At 39.4% G+C, this 17,989-nt stretch overlaps 1 protein-coding gene across 1 annotated transcript in view; it reads left to right on the top strand.

Annotated features, from left to right (window-relative positions):
• LOC306706717 (calsyntenin-2-like) overlaps positions 1–17,989 on the top strand; it is a gene marked incomplete at both ends in the record, with an annotated part of 120,730 nt that overhangs the window by 48,290 nt on the left and 54,451 nt on the right. The window contains one exon of the mRNA XM_079173880.1: positions 10,345–10,467. Coding sequence (XP_079030006.1) covers positions 10,345–10,467 — 123 coding nt within the window. The remainder of the gene's footprint in view (positions 1–10,344; positions 10,468–17,989) is intronic.

Below are 17,989 nucleotides of genomic sequence, written 5' to 3'. Positions count from 1 at the left end.
GTTCGAGAATTAGCCAGGAGAAGGATTGGGGCTTTAGCATTTCATCAAACCATCAAATCCATCATCAAACCCACTTATTTAATTTGAATTGTTTCAAATCATGAATCCCATCTAAATAAGTCAAGCTTTCAACATTTGAACGTAGTTAAAGTTATAAATAGAAAAAGATGGACTGGTGGAGCTTTGAGTGGAAGCTAATTAATGTTAACTACATCCTGAAAATGTCATGAGAATATATGAAATGTTAATTATCTAAAACATTGAAACAATAGGTGTACTTACTTTTACACCTTTTATTTCACAAGTTACTTGCTTCAAATAGTAGAGGTCCCAATAGAAAAGTATTTAGCCTCAAATATTGATATTGTTATAATTCTTCATAAATGAATGTGACACGAACAGATAATTCCTCTCAGGAAGAACCACCAGTCTGTTGGTTGTTGACTGGTGCTCCTAGTGATGTTACTGTTCCCTTACATTTAATCATTGGCTGAGCAGAGACATATGGAATTAACATTATGTATCTGATACAATCTGCTGCCGGTGATATTTATCATCTTAACAAAGTTAATGGTCAGCGCTGGCTAAAATGAGCCTCTTACTTTAAATTACGTACACTTGTACACTGGTTATTGGAACATTTTACGAACCAAGAAGAGCAAATCAGTTGACAAAATAGCACACAGCACTCAGGGAATGATTAGCATTTTATTTTCTCAACTCTTAAGACTGTTAAAATATTCACTTTTTAACAATGCATCAATTGAATGAAACCATAACTACTGACAGTTACACAATGGAGGGCAGAGTCCACATTGCTCCCTGTTGGTTTAAACACACATTCAGTAGTTGGAGACATAAAGGACTTCTTTTCACCCCCTCAAAACAATCTGCTGCAAATCATTTTTGGTCATAAAAACACCTTCACAAAATTTCCAAAAAACTGAAACCCAAACTGTACAAAACAACAACACATTATATTAATAGATGCATGCATGCATTATTTGTTGAGCAAAACCCCGAAGAATCCAGAGATATTATTGCCCAAATATTCCAACACATAATCCAAATATGTTGTATGTTATACATACACTCCAAGCATAAGTCACAGATTTCATGTTGGAAACAAATCCGACTCCAGAATGGGACTTTTATACTGCTAGAATCTGGAGTTGATGTCATCCCTGATACTCTAGATGTATAAGTAATACATTGACAGATGTCAAATCTGCAGAAGATTCATTAGTCATGTCCCATGTCAGGGTATTGTAATAGATATGACCAGTAACCATGTACGAACACAAGTGATTGTCACCGTCTGGATACTTCTAATATATCACCAAAGGGATTTTAAGTCACATCTGATGATATCTGATAGTCATGTCCGAAGTCAGGAAAGGGTATCGATACCACCGGTAATAATGAGGTGTTCAGACAGGATTCATGGTCTCGTTAGATAACTACAGAAAAAAGACAACTTGAAGTTGTGTATTAACATAATATCAATCAATACAAATGACAGACCTCTGTAGAGCTGTTTCTCTTCCTGATACTACGCTGTAGTACTGATAATGACCTCTGTCCTCCTCGGCAAATAGCTTCTCAAGGACAGAGAGCTTTGACGAGTGCTGCGAACAAAAAAAACAAGACTAAGGATGCAAACAAGTTCATTCTCTTCTCAAAATTAAGCAGAAAATCTCTGAAATGCTTAGTATTCTCCAGATCCTAAAACAGTATTTCTGGATTCTGCCATGTAAATATTTGTTGGTAATGTAAACAAGATGTAGACAGCAGTAAATAGATTTAAGTGTGTAAAATAGTGTCACTGAATATATGATGCAAAACTAGACGTAAACAGATCGAGAAATCACACACATCAGCCAGTCAGGCCGTGGAATTTCCATCCAAAGTTTTTTGACATTGTCACATTTTAAGTGAGTTTGAAATAAGTGCAAATGGGAGGCTGTTCACGTTTGTTGATCGCCACATGAGGCTCAAGTCGGCAGAGTGAAAGTGTTTCTTATTCAATCCAGTCAGTCACACTGCCATCCATTTCTCCTCACCATGGCTCCTCTCGCTGCCTGCTTCTTTCTGTTAATGGAGATATCACCTCCCTCCTCCCCCTCCTCCCCTTCCATCCCTTCCATCCCTTTCTCTGCTCTCTCTTTGTTGTCACTTTCCCTCCACCACTCCATTTTCTCTTCACTTTTTCAAATCCTTCTGTTGTGCCCCTCCATAGACCCACTCAGTGAAACTAATTGACAGTAAGCCATCACTAAGAGCACTATGCATCTCCTCTTCTGCAGAAACTAATCAGAGCCATTGCTGGTTATCCAAGACACCCCCCCCCCCCCCCCCCCTCTCATATTGCTCTGTAAATCAACAAATCATTCATAACAAGTAGAAGAGGCAGACAAGGAACAAAAACAATTTATGTTTCTTACTGAGTGCAATTGGAGAGCAGGCACAATGCGTTTCTTTCAGCAGGGCTCAATATGTCCTTATAGTGAATGCCAAGCACTCTAATGGCAAACAATTGACATTTTGAGACTCCCCAGGTGTCGCTTTAGCTCTGGCTTCAGGAAATGCCACAGCTGAGAAAAAAAACGTAATCAGGGAGTTCAACAAATTGTAATGTGTAATGTAGTGATTATTTGTTTGAGCGTTGGTGCTAATGCAAATAGTATTTCTGATGAATTAAATGAAGGAGAAGACCTGTCATCTGCCTAGAATGCCATCGGTGCTCCCATAAGTCTTTCAGATGAATGCTGTTATGATGAAACATCCTCTGATACTAAGCTAGGGCCCACCTTTATATAAATAAAGCAGACAGGGCCAGCCGATAAGAAATGAAACAGATATCACCCTAATTGAAACAAAAAGACTTGGCCGCTGCATGTGCAAAAGGTAAATCCAACATGACTTTTTCAACTCACTTGGCTTATTTTTTCTTTTCTTTTTTTTGGAAGTGCGCTTTCAAGAAGCAGAGTGCGCCGATGAACTCTTTTGTTTATTTCTGACCTTTTGTAACGCATTGTTACAAAGCTCCTCCTCGTTCTCACCAGGTGCTAGACCTTTGTACTGTGGCGCTTGCAATCGCTCCTTGCGTTTCACCCTCGACTAGCAGTTCTTTAGGCCTCTCTCGTTCTTGCAGATCCTCCCGCAGAGACACTGTACTTTGAAGTTGTTGTCGTTTGTCCATTTTGCTGCTAGTCATTAAAGTTAAATCTGTCTGAAGGGGATGCTCATTCTCTCCCCCTGGGGTTATAACTATGTTTTCATAAACTGAAGGTTGCCCGACTGATGATGGTTATAGCAAGTCTCTTATGTGTAATGTACAGTTATTTTATGTGTCATTTCTTGGTCCTCAAGGTTTGCCTTTAATCTGTGATGTTATGCTTCATGAATTTAGACTGGTATATTAGTATCCTATATTAACACACAGCAGAGCATAGATTGCCTTTCTCTGTGTTTTGGATGTGGATCAGGATGTTGATAATTGTTTTCAGTTCAGAAGTTCAATTACTGTAACAACTCCACCCACTCACCATCCACAGTCTCCACAGGATTCTGCTGACTCATCACGTCCACCAGAATTAGAAACCCGCTGAGTTTCATCTCACGCTCACGAGGAGATACAATACCACTGCAGACCATTAACTTCCTACCCTGCATCCTTTCTTCCTTCTTTCATCCCTCTGTTATTCTCTCTCTTTTGTCAGCAGTAGGTAAATCAGTTTTTTTTTTCCTTACTTTTCTCACTTTTTTTTATTTTTATTTGTTCTCCATAGGTTTTGTCCAATGCCATTTTCTCTGCAAACACACTTGAGTGCTTGCAGACTCTGTCCTCAGACATTCCCAAATAGCTCTGCGGTTGCTTTTCTTAAACGCCTATAGACATTGCACTGCTGTGTGCAAAATGTTTGATTCCAATTATAAAAGTGGCTTTGTTTCCCCTTCTCAGTTTGTATTGATGCAGTCACCATCAGTTTGAAGGGGGGGGGGGGGGTCTTTATGGCTAGCGGTTGTTGGAAATGGAGTTTAAAAGCCACTTTAATGAGTTGTTGAAAAGAGAAAACTCTAAAAACCAACAGTACTGACTGCATATCTAACTACAAGAAGAAAGGGTCCTGGGAGAGAGTGAGTGGGAAGAGTTTATGTTCTGAAAATGACCCCACCGGTCAGCTCTAACCTAGTTCTGTTTAAAGTGTAAGACTTAATTGCAGCAGTCAATATGCCTTATTACTCTGTTCTTGCTAACTGCTTCTTGTACTTGAACACGGGGACCGTAAAAGTCAGAGTTGACGCTCACAGTAATTATGGACATAATGTAATGATTTTCTCCCTCTATTCTCCTGGGCGTTGGAGTTTCTAATGCTTAATCAACTGCTCTAGTTGTTGGCTCCTTTCTCAGCAATTGCTGTAAAGGCTTTTAACTTATAGATACGCCAATCTAACTTTTTCAGTCCAGATACCGGTACGCTACCTGGATTAGCAGCTGGTCTACAAGACTCCTGACAATTTTTTTTTTGCCTCGTCCCAAAAATCATTTCAACCCGCTCTGAAGTCAATTCTAAATGTTATCCTTTTACTTTATCGTAATTTATAGCGTTTTTTTTTTCGTCTTCATACAAACACACAATTCAATGATTAGGAAATAAAAGATTGTATTTTTTTGGATTAAAACAAATCTTGTCCTGTTTTAATGATGTATTATAAGCTGTTTATAGCTATTGTAGACCGGTCATAATGTCCTCTAATGTCTATTTATGTTGCTGTTTATTCAAGTTTCTCACCAACACTACATTTTATGAGATTACATGTGAACACATCATGATAACGTTATAATGTATTATTGCCCAATACTTATTTTCACTTAACAGAGCCTAAACGCATCATCATGTAACTGAAGGGAACCGTCGTTCTGCTCCTGGCAATTTAAACACGGACTGGTTGTTTACAATGTAACATTATCAGAGATCGGCATTAATGCAGATGTCCTGATCGCATATTTTACTGAATATTGGCAGATAACGATTGTCAGTCAAAGTTTATTTCACACTGTGATGTAAACATTAAACTGTGTAATTAAACTGTGTAATGCATGCCGAACCGCGAGGGGGGATCGGTACGGATCACAGATCAACCGTGGTCCATTACACCACTAGGAATTACAGTTAGAATTGTATCCTTGATTGTCAGCAACCAAAAGTTATTCCAGGTTAAATAGAAACATTCGCAATATTGCAATTTGTCTTATATCAGTAAGAAGCTGCAGTTGTGTAATTACTATAATTGAGAGCTAACACGTCATAAGGTTGGTTCAGTAATTCTATTCCACACACATTAACAAAGGATAAAATACTTTCTCCTATACTAATGACCTGTGCCCCGTGCTGTAAACTTCTTGTCATCTGCATAGAGCAGCAAGAGGATATCTTCAGACACACTAATGACTATGATTAAACTTGTCCATCATGTCTGTTCATGCTGTATTATAACCGCTACACATGAGTAACTCCTCTCCTACACTGCGAAGGTATAGTTGCTGTCAATAAGTAGTAAAAGTTTACGGTACAGTGACATTGACATATGACCAACAGCACTTACGTCGTACACATTCATCGTATATGGATAGGTTCTCACCAAAAGTTGGTTATCCTTCTCCATGTGTTATCGCTAGTTAATGTTTTTTCTCTGCTAACTAGGAGGGATTTTATTTGTTGGGCATCATCGTCTCATCACCGTTAAAGCGTTGGGTATGTCTCATAGCCCTGTACTAAATCATCACTTTTGGAGGCCTCTGCAAGGTCTTTCCTTGCATGAGAGGAATGAATTACATTGGATCACTGCTATTATGTGATGATATATGATGTCAGGCATGTAATGCATCCAATAGGAATTCAATTTAATCGGAAAATAAATGAAGGATTTGTGAGGTCCTATAGGCAACAACCTATACTTCACACACTAAGTGCAAGCTATATACCAGCTATTCGCTGACTCCCATCCGCTATTATCTCTCCTTACTTACCCCGTCGCCTCCAGTATGGCTGCTTCTTATCTTCCCCTCCCCTCTGTTACTCTCTTTTGCTGGTTAACCCGTTCGTTCTCCCTCTTTTAATTCCCTTTCATCGTGTTCTTTCACATTTCGCTTTGTGTCGTGTGTTTCCGCATACTGTTGAATCCATCTTTACGATCTACTTTTCTTCCTGGTGTTTATTGGTGTCGGTGGCTTACTGGTCCACAGTCACACAAGCTGTGTCAACAAGTCACCTATTAAAACTGAGCTGTTTCTTTATGAGGATAGGTGAAATTATATAAGTCTGTGTGCGTGTGTGTGTGTGTGCTCACCCAACTTTAATCACTGCTCATCCCAGCAGGGCACTGGGAGGTCACTGTAGTTGTGCACATGCTCAGTCTGCTCCCTCACCGTTCAATAGCTCTGATTCTTAGTCATTGTTCTGTTATATTACTGAAATGTTGATGCATCCTGTGGGGTTGTTTTTACCCTTATTTTTCTATTCTTAGCTCCCTGGTCCACTCTACTTCTTTCCTACTCCTCTCTCATATTTGCATCATGTGCATGCTACATTATCTCATTTTACTCTCCTGGTGAGGGATATTTATGATTTAGAATGAATTTGACAACCTTTAAATACTAAATTGATCATCATGTGCCTCATGTCATTTTAATGAATAGCGGAGTGTTTTTCTACCACATTGTACTGTTTTCTCTGTGCGGGTAACCATTTTATGCCAGCCTGGTCTTTGGTTGTATTGCCTCCTCATTCGCCAATTTGCGTGTTCAGACGTTTTGATAAGACATACCTGGTACTATGGATAAATCTGGAGGAGATCCCTCAGCTTTTGCGCATGATCTTTTTACTTTTAGATTCAGTAACATCTTTTAAATGTCTTCTCAATACTTTCAGAGACATTATTTAATCTGATGCTATGTCCTCTTTTTCTATTTATTCAGCTTTTTATTCTTCTTTTTATCCCTTGTTTTAAAAGCTTCTTCTTGACATTTTTCTTTTTTTCTTCTTCCAGTTATTACTGTTATTTAGCCTACGGGTCTGTGGAAGGATTACATCTGTTCCACTGCAACATCATTTGTAATCAAATAAATGCTGAAAATAAATGGATTTGGCATGACTTATATTGATCAATACGTAGCACAATAATGCCGTGTCTGTTCGAATATGAGCCAGGGCCCAAATTAAATATGGATTACAAACCCCATGTCCCTACAATAATATGTTTTCATGAGCCTCAGTCCCAGGGGAAGACACTAACTGATATTTTGATTTCAATACTAGGATGGACAATTTGACAATCCCCTGCAGTAATGTTATTTACAGGAAAGCACTATGTTGTTTCTGGAGTTCTGTGTTCATATTACTGTCACATCAGATTTCATCCAGAGCTGTACTGGAGCCACTTTTAGACTGTTTCTTCTACTAAGTGAATTAGTCTTCCATCATGTGCATCCTGACGGGGTAATGCTGTAATGGCTGCAGATGCTCCTTAGGAAATGGCCAAAGACACCTTGCTTATTGAGGTCAATGACACTTGTAACCTAATTAAAGGAGGAACCACAAGCTACAACAATGGTTTTCATTAGCCGTGTGGCATGGCTCTATGGTCGCTCACTCCACCACTTTGGTCCTGACTGAAATATATAAACATGAATGGGTTGCCATCAAATTGTGTACACACAATCATGGTCCTTAGAGGATTAACCCCGATGACTTAGGTGATCCCCTAGTGCCACCATGAGGTTGACATTTGTAGTTTTGTGTAAAATATCTCGTATCTATTTCGGTGCCGGGCTGTTTTTATCGTGGCAGAGTTTTTTTCTCTGCAAATGCAACCTTACCTCAATTTTTGTTTCATTGCTGCGGCTCAGTACAAGGATGTCGTGGATGAATGCCTTAAACACATCACTTTACAGTCCTACATATCATGAAAGCCATTTTGGAAACAGACCATTTCCATGGTCTGATGTGTGCTCTGTCTAAAAAAGAGCACTTATATTAGACTTCCTTTAAAGAGTCACAGCTCTGCTTCCCCAACCACCACCCTATTTATGTAGGATAAATGTAAGACCTTGAGCCAGAATTTGAACCTGCCATCCATGAGTAAACTGCACTAGCTGTGGGCTGCTACTAGACTTACTGAAGACATCTTTAAATGTAAATGAAATGCTTTGTGAGCATGATGGATTCATATATTTACTCTGGGAAGTGCAAGCACCTAGAAATGAAGACTCAATTAAATAAAGCCCATTTATATTGTCTTTTTTTCTAGTCACCTCAGTGTCACAGTCTAATATGGTATTTGTTTTTAAAGTCTCTTTATGAGATGTTTTACCACCACAGAAGAGTGAATCCAAAGAAAGCTGCAAGTACTGTATTAAGATGGCACTCTACCTATAATACATCGTAAAAGTGTGTGTACTTTTGTGCTTTAATGCAGTCTTTTCTCAGTTGCAAGTAAAATACTCCAGGTGTAAAGACGTATAAACACCATTTGAAGACAGACCTCCACTCTCCTCTCCACTCTCCAGCAGTGCAGAGTCATGCTGTTTTCTGCAGTGCTTTCTGTCTGCTGCATGAGCATAAGATGAGACTCCTAAGATGAATAATGTCTTCCCTTGTGGTTCTACCTCACTCCTTATAATCCACTCTCTGCTCTGTCTCAGCAGGGTGAGACTCCCATCTAAAATAATCAGTAGGTCGGCGAATTGAAGGAGTAGAAGGCAAGAGTCAATGAGAAGTAATACTTTGCATTTTGTTGATATTTCATCTCGCCACTAAGTTATCAATGAAGCTAATATAAGACATTTTGTCAGTTGGTCATAAGTAGCCATGTTTATTTCTTTTTTTCATTCACAACGTATTTTTTATTGCTTTAAAAAACTGATTTATTTTGTACAGGTCTAACATGTCTTTCGTTTTCCCCCTTTTTTTTTTAAATTCTGACCCCGTTCTCTCAACTCAGTATGGTGACGAGCGGGGAGGAAATGGAATAGTAGGACAAAACTACTGAAATTTGTCGAAACAAATGAAAAGCTGTGTGAGGGTTTTAGGAACAGTTGCATTTTAAATCACTGCCAGCTGGACATATCATCTGCTCATTGGCATGAGACAAAGCGTTCCACTTCAGTGGGTTTAAAGGTCAAGTTGACATCCCAGGTCGCTGCGGAAAGTGACACTTGTACACTACAGATATGCATATGCATATGTGTGTGTGTTAGTGTGTGTGTGTGTGTGTGTATGTGTAGGTGTATATAAAAGTGCTCATGCACATATGGTTGTTCTTGGGGAATGTATACCGGTCTCTATCTACAAGTGGGATCCTGCTGCGAGGAAGGACCTAGGAAGTGTAATTTACAGTGAGAGTAAATGTGTGATGGTGATCTTTGTTAATCTTTTGCTCATCCTCCTTTGAATCACATCTGTGGCAGTGAGGTTAAATCCCCAATGTAGTACAACACTAGCACAGAGACGGAAAAGGAGAGAAAGGGAAGAAACAATGAGAATGCATTATAGAAAAGGATGATGGTGCTGGATGACGGACGGGTAAAGATGTAGAGGTCGAAACACAAAGCTTAGCACAGAATGTGGGTTCTGTAGTTCACAATGTCAGTACAGATTACTCACTAGAAATACATGTTTTTATAGATATAATAAGGTTGTTGTTTTTTTATATTGTCTGACATTGGAAATGTAAAGCTTTGCTGCAAAGACCTGGTTCGGTCCTTGACTGTGGTACTTGGTGTAAAAATGCCCATTGACCACAGTTGACAGTGTCACCATTGGTGAGGAGACACATGGCATGTCTTCAACCTCCCCAGCAGAGAGGTAGACAAGGAGTGTACACAGTTTATACAAACTGGAAGGAAAAAGGGGAAAAGGCGGTGGGAGTACTAATGTTAAAGGATTCTCTTGTATTACCTTTACCTTACCTTTTCTAAAACTGAGGAATTTGTGTTGTTTGTGTTGTCTAGCAAAATATTACAGATAATCATTTTAAGCAAGACAATCATAGATGTAAAGCTATACAGCAAAATCAATACTTATTTTCACAGTGTTGACCCTCTGACTTCCATTAGTCTTTGTGTCATGTCTAAAAACCCAAGAGATCAAACCACAGGCATGATGCCAACACAATGTTTTCAAAAGGTTGGAGGTTCCCTTGCCTTCTGTTTCCTCATCCTCAGACTTCTTGAGGTGACTCAGCACATTAAGAAACAGTTTGAAACAACAACGCATGTAATTAACAGTCAAAAATCATTACTGCTGTGAAGTTAAATATGCATTTCCTTCTCTTCCACAGTCAACAAGCACAAGCCATGGATAGAAACATCTTACCATGGTGTGATCACAGAGAACATGGACACGGTGCTGCTGGACCCTCCGCTGGTAGCGCTGGACAAGGATGCCCCGGTCCCCTATGCTGGTAGGAAAACAAATATACACACACAGAAAAACATCTGATATACATTATCCACCCACATTTAGAAAGTACACCACATACAGTATACACATCCTCCCATACTGTATGTACGTTCTCTTACAAACACAGGAAACTGTGGCAACGTCACACCACAAGACAGAAAACAGATGATCCAACAGTTCTCTGTAATCAACGTTTGTCATGGAGACTGAATTCCATTTATCACCCGTAGCGGTGTTTTCAATCTTTTTTCAAGAGCTCTTTCTTCTCATCATTGTATGGAATTGCTCAAAAAGTCACAAGACAGAGGGCTTGTAAATAACTAAGCAGATACATGTATCACACTTTTTTCCTATAGTGGATCGGGAATCAGTATGTTTTTGCTCACTGTAAATGGATATGTTGCACGGTCTACAGGTCCGTTGCTCCAGCATCATATTATTACTTTGAAACCTTGTTGATAATTGCCTCTATACATGAAGGTCATACCCTTCTATTTTATTAAGTGCTCAATTTGTATATAAAACTTGTGGCCAGTACTTGAGGTGGTTTAAATTCACAATAGCAGGAGCTTTGAGTTGGATGGAAGAATTACGGAGCTTTATGAAAATGCATTTATTTCCGTAACCTTGTCAGGTTTTGAGTTTAGATACATCTTCCTCACTCCCCCTGACAGGGATCTATTCAGGGCTGCTGATAATTGAAGCCATGTGTCATCCTTTTTCTTGCTGCTGAATTGCCCCATTTAACCAGACCAACAGATTGCTCTCAAGAGTGGAAGAATATATTCCTGAGCCATAGCAGCGTTTCATGATGACAATGTTCATTTTCTAGCCTAATCTCAATCTGACACTGTGGAGCTTTCTACGACATTAAAGAGTTACAAAGCACAGTTTTAAATTACAAAAGAAAAGCCAGACAATAGATTGTTTATGTGTAATCCACTCTGAGCATCATACATTTCTATGATGTAACACTTGTTTGTTTTGGTCCTACAGAACCATTCATTTTGTACCATTAATGTATTAATGTTCTCATTTCATCAATTCATCTTGTAAGAAATCAGTTATATAATGCCATACATAGCAACAACAGGGGCCTTGGCAAGGGGGTGTCCCCTTTAGCAGTATTTAATGGTAGTATTAGATTAATAGATGCGCTGCATTCACTGACAGTTTAGTCACTGTAGCTTTTCGACAATGTGTTTCTACAGCCTAGTGGGCCAATACAAATCCACGAAAAAGAACTCCAGGGAAACACTTGTTTGTTTTAATCTTTTCATTGCTCCTCATATTTGGTTTCCATTAACCAGGTGCTGGGAGCGTAGTACTGACTGAAGGTTGTCTGGTTGAGTCAGGAAACAGATACACGTTCAATAAGAACAGTACAACATCGTTATAAACCTCATCTCCAGGTGACTGTTTCGGGTGCTGATTATGTTGTCTAACACAAGCCGGAATCAGACAGCCGTCAGGCAGGTACAGCAGAGCTGGCAGTAACAGGAAGGAGAGAGACAGAGAGAGCTATTATAATTGGACAAAGTATTCCGAGACTCAAAGGCAAACGAAGAGGCTTTTTGGCAGCTAACGCTTAACAGCTCATTATGGCGAAATGGCTCCTATTAATCCTAACGCTGACAACCATGGAAAACTGATACTCAGCTTTTTTTCTCCTTATGTTTTCCTTTTTTTTGTGTGAGTGTTTTTGTTCTAGTGCCACAGTCATAATTTAGCGTTTTTCAATGTTACGTGTGAGCTGTTCTGTAAATAATGGGTAAATACGGCTGACCTTGAGGAGAAAAAGCCTTGGAAGGGGTCTTTTTGTTCTTCTGTTCACCACAGGGCCTTTAACAAGCCAGTATTGCACACATACTGTGCAGTGTAATCAAAATATGTATATTACACATATAGATGTACTGTATTTGAAGATTTAATGATCTTTTGGAGGGGTCTAGGAAGATTTACTTATCCAAAATATGAGAAAAAGAGACTATATTGTGCAATAAATAGCTTAATCTTTTATTCATATCACAAAAGTGGAGATGCTGAAGATATACCACACTGTCATTGTTCTCCTCTAATCAAGCACTACCGACTTACAGTAATTTACAGTACAAAGCTTTCCCTAGCAACCAAATCTGCGACGCGGTGAACGTTTAATGGCACCGCAACGAGCAGCCAGACAAAAGAGGAAATTCATCTTCATTGTTTTTCTCCATGATTAACAGTTGGTTTGTTGACTCGAGAAGGTCAAACCGGGTGAAATATGGCCAGAGAGGAAAAAGCAGCGCTGTGTTCTGACTGCGGACAGGAGATATATTTCTCTCTTTGTTTTTCATTGGATGTGGTCTAATGAATGAAACCCATACAATCGCTACCAAGGAGACTCTGAAAAAATATGGCCATCAAAAGAGAAGCTCTGTCCCAATTTATCTCCCTTTACAATTGTCTAATGCTACAGCTCTCCTTCATGCATACAACAGCGCCCCTCCTCCAATCTTTATCTCAATCTGTGCCTCCGTTTTTTGTCTTTCTCTCCACCCAGTGCCACATTCCTTCTTTCTCAACCCAACAATCCTTCGTTCTATTCTCTATCTCGACACTTTGCTCCTAGCGAGCCCATATAAAGGCAGTCACTTATGCATTAGAGACACTCTCATCAATCCTGGTTTTGTTTTACTGCAGAAAGGAGTAGGCTGTCCTTCTGGCTCCACATTAATTGCAGTGTGGGAACATGGACCAGGATTGTTAAGTACTTGCCTGTTTTCTCCTCCATTGTACTTTTCTTTTGTCATCATTTATTCCCTCTCCCATCCATTGGCCCTTCACTACCCCACCTCACCTTTTTACCGATAAATTATTTTTCTATTTTGCTTCCTGTCTCTCGTTCTGTCTCGCCCTCTCCTGCGGTACCACATATCACTTTGATGTAAACTACCCACAGTGGGTCTAACTTGAACATTATACGCTGAGACATGCATCCTGGAGATGAATTGTTATTATTACTGCATGCCATGATGGCATCCTCCATCCTCTGCACCCCCCTTCAACACCTCCCTTGGAGCAAAGGTGTGTGGGTCGAGGAGTATGTGCTGATCGAGCGTTCTCAATCAAATTAGCATGAGGAATGGTGGCAGTGGACTCTAGGGTGCTGCGAGGCAGTTTCATTTGCTTATTCTTTATCTCGAGGCCGCAGTCAACAGGCACAGATTCTCCCCATTCATCATGTAGAATAATGTGCTGTGGTACATTGTTTCCTCTGCAGAACCCACACAGGGTAAAAGAACAAAAGTAGTTGAAAAAATGGAGGGAAATGGAGAATGGATAGCTGAGAGTAAAAATGGCGGAGACAGATGGACAATGAAAATGAGAGAGGGTCATCACGGGCAGCTGTCACGAAAAAACATGTTTAATTATTCCCATTGGTTGGTTTATGTTGTGTGTGCAAACACTGGTTTGCAATTTAATGTGTTTGTCTAAACTGTAATTTCAAGTCCAAAGTTAGTGTCTTTAATGTTCTTGAACTTGTGTTTTGAGTGTGAGACTGAATGTTTTTATGGTACTTTGTTTTGTACTTTCTCGCTCATTGCCATTATCATAGTCATCAGGCATTTTATCTGCTGATAGGAACTAATGAATATAAAGTACACTACCAGTCCAGTAACACCTTGTTTACACAGGCTGCAGAGCAAAAGCAGCAGCATCAGTCCTCAGTCAATGTCCACCGTGTGTTCAGCCACAGCTGTGTGTTCAGCCACAGCCCTATACACAATCACTGAAGCTGTATTGATTAGAATGTAACGGTATCTATTCTATCAGACACTTATCTTATGAGATGGCTGAAACGCCAATGCTGCGACAGCCTGTAAGTTCTACTCCCATTTTTTTGCACACTTATTGCACACTTTTGCACACATATAGTCTGGTCAAGTAAAATGACCCACAATGTTATGTGAACAACACTCCATTCATCACTTTGGGTGCAAGGAGGCATGTTTGAGATGTCTTTGCTGGGCCTGTTAAACAAGATTTATTTCATACTCCAAACCTCTTGGTCACAACTTGATGAATCTGACTTCACTTAGATGATATTGACATAAGATATTATTGCCTCAGTCAAACTGTGGCTGCAGGTTTGAATATGCTAACATATTACAAATTCAATAGTTCCCATTATTTTAGAAGTTTTCTTCCAATTTCCATCCAGTTTCTGCATGTGCTGAAAAAAACAAAGAAAAAATAGACACATTTTTGTCATTCTATTGACTTTTGATTGATTTTTACCAAACAGTCAAAATCCAGTTATTGCTTGTGGTATGATATGGAAAACATGTGACTTATTATCATAAGTTCAAAGCCTGTGGTGAGCAGGATATTTGAATTATGTGCAAATGCATTTTTTTACTATACCTGACTTGTTTATGAGTCACAGTGAGGGATGTTTGAATAATTGTAAGTGAAAAGTTTATATATTCCTGCAGTTTTGTCGGGAACAATCACATCATTTTCTGGCAGTTGCTGCAATGAAGACATAAACAAGAAATTGTAACTTTCTCCATACATAATTAAATCTGCTTGGTGGATAGACAAGTTGTCGTCACTTCCTAATGCTCTTTTGCTTAAAGTTGTATCGTCTTTTTCCTTTTTACAGAAACAATTCTACCGTGACAATAAAAAAATTTCAATTGCATAAGAACGGCAGAATTGCATATTATTACGTTCTAAAAAGAGACATTAACAGTAGAATGAAAAAAGGTAGTAAATCAAGAGAGACAAAACATGTTAGAATGAGGGATGAAAGAGAGAAACACAGATAGAAGCAGGAAATAGGGATATGCTGCATATGTGTGTGAGATAGAGTGAAAGAGAAATATAGACGGGAATAGAAAGGGATTGATCATCAAAGGATAAGCGAGAGCATTGAATGGACAGCCTGATCAAACCATGCAGGTCTGTCTCAGTGTGCCCGAAGGTGAAGAGGAACATATCACTTTGTCTGCCTCTCTCTCTTTCTTTCTCTCTGTCCTCTTTGCCTTTGTGTGGCTGTTAGATTTCTGCAGTGGGTGCTCAGTCGTTAGGTAATAGTGAGGCAAGTCTGCAACATGAAACGGTTGCAGAGCATCAAAAGTTCCGTATGCTCTTTAGAGACATGACACCTACCTGCAAACCGGATTTCTGTCTGCAACTGACACTAGCAGACCTGCGTGAATATCATTGTATTTTGTCAGCGCCCATAGTGATGATCCCATACCCGACTCTGCAGTTCCCCTCAGCTCAACGCAGCTTTTTTAGCATCTTTAACCCATTCACACCCCAATCATACACTGGTGGCAGGGTCTAGCATCAGTGTATGATGGTAGACTCATCAGGGTCTATCATGCAAGGTGCCACCTGCCCATAAGGACTACCTAAGCATTCACACTCATCCACACACTGATGGCTAGCAATTTGGGGTTAAGTGTCTTGCACCGAGACACTTGTCAAGGACACATCGACCTGGACTGGAGGAGCCGGGGATCCAACCGCCAATCTTCTGATTGAAGGACGACACAGCTCTGTCTTCTGAGCCACAGTACACATGACATTGACACAGAACGCTATTACAGACAAAGTTAGCATTTAGCAGCTGGAGAGCCAGATGTGCTTTAACCATTAATAATAATTATTTTGTTATGAGTGCAACATTTTTAACCGAACATATCCTAATTATATAAAGATAATAAGATAGGGTAACTTGGGGCATTACATAAATCCAGTAATACTATTGTATTACCAAAGTTGCACCAGTTCCTATTTGATATGGTCAGAATTATGATACGCCACTCATACATATTACAAGAAGGAATACTATTATTATTTGTCCCTCTTTTTTTAAAATTCAGATATGAATAATAACACATTATTCTATTTTATCCCTTATATACTGCATGCTTTTGCTATGTTTGTGTGTGTATATATATGTTATGCCTCCTAAAAGGCTATAGCATAGACACAAAAATACAAAACCTTTATAACTTCTGCCAGGCGCAGACACAAGTCCGCTTGGTTTTGGAGATGTAGTACAGTTTTGTCTGTACAAGCCTTTTCTCCTTACACTGTGTCCCCCTGCATTTTTTCTGTTAGAACAGGAGACTGGCTCTCAGTAAAGTGTCAGAATGTGTGTATTGATATCTCCTCCTTGCCTTAGGACATGAGGTTCAGCACTACGCCTCCACACCTATGTCTCGGTGTTTTCTCCCAGCAGGACAGATACATTCCCCATTTTTTTCCTCCCTCAGTGTTCTCAATCCTTCTTCTGGTTTCCCCTCTCTCTCACTGTTTCTCTCTCTCTCCCTCCTTCATCGAGACGTATCCTCATTTGAACTCACACAGCTACGTGCGCGAGTCAATGACATCCTCTCATTACAAACCAGGAAGATATCCTGTTTGTCACATTTGTATTGATTCTGCTCTCACCTGACCTTGTATCTGATCTGCACGTTTCCCCCCCGTGATGGTTAGCTTGCCAGTTGTTCTCTCTGCAGGGCCTGTTGTTTATACATGAAGAGCATTCAAAGCTTTTTGATCAAATCAATGTAGGGGGTGACATTTTACTTTCCAAATGTTAATTCCGTTAAATTATTTCATTTCCAGTAATGAAATGTCAAAGTACAGCAGATGTACCTCAGAAGTGAATATAATTAAGGGAGGAAACTGTTCTTTATCAATGATTCTTTGTGCCATTCGTTTCTCCAATCCATTAGCCTCTTGTCCTGCTATTCATTCAGCTTTTTAAAGGTTTGAGAGAGGAAGATTACGTATTGTGGTAAAGTGCAGTAAACACATGGGAACAAATGATCAGTAACACATACAGCATGATTCCCATTGTTGTAGTGCTGATTGATGACTTCAGGTTAATGTCATTCTCTTTGGTGGTCAACAATGTTTAAATGTAGCCGAGGCTAAAGACGATGGGCCAACCACTTCAACATTCCTGTTGCAGGTTTATTTATAGATTATGATTTTTGTTATGCTCGCCTTACCAACATTAGTTTTAGAATTGAAACAAAGGTCTCTGTAACTAAAAGCAGAAGGGGTATAAAGACGAACTAATACATGTTCGAAAAAAGATACATCTGTCCATCTGATCTTTTAAATCATAAACAAGTAAAAATGTAAAATCCTATTAAGTCTGAGCTGAAATGATATAAATCACATCTGTATTAAATCATATGAGACAACAGGACAAATTACATAATTGTATGCCAGTTGGTGCAGTGAATACATAAACAGGAAGTGGTCAGTGGTCAGTGGCCTGTCATAATTGAAACTGCTAGGTGGATAGTCAGGTTCTCATCACTGCCTAATGCTCTTTTGCTTTGAGTTGTATTGTGTTTCTCTTTTGTACAGAAACAATATTTTTCATCTGCAGCGGGATGGCATATTATTACAATCTACAAAGTAGGACAGGACATTCAGATGGAAATGCGAGTAAATAAAGAGAGACCAAAAAATGTTAGAAAGAGGGATGAGCAAAAGAAACAAAG

This window comes from Pholis gunnellus, assembly GCF_910591455.1.
Source record: "Pholis gunnellus genome assembly, chromosome: 14".
NCBI classification, from domain to species: Eukaryota; Metazoa; Chordata; class Actinopteri; order Perciformes; family Pholidae; genus Pholis; species Pholis gunnellus.
Note: the sequence above shows the minus strand (reverse complement) of the source record. Positions and strands in the feature narration are given on the sequence as shown.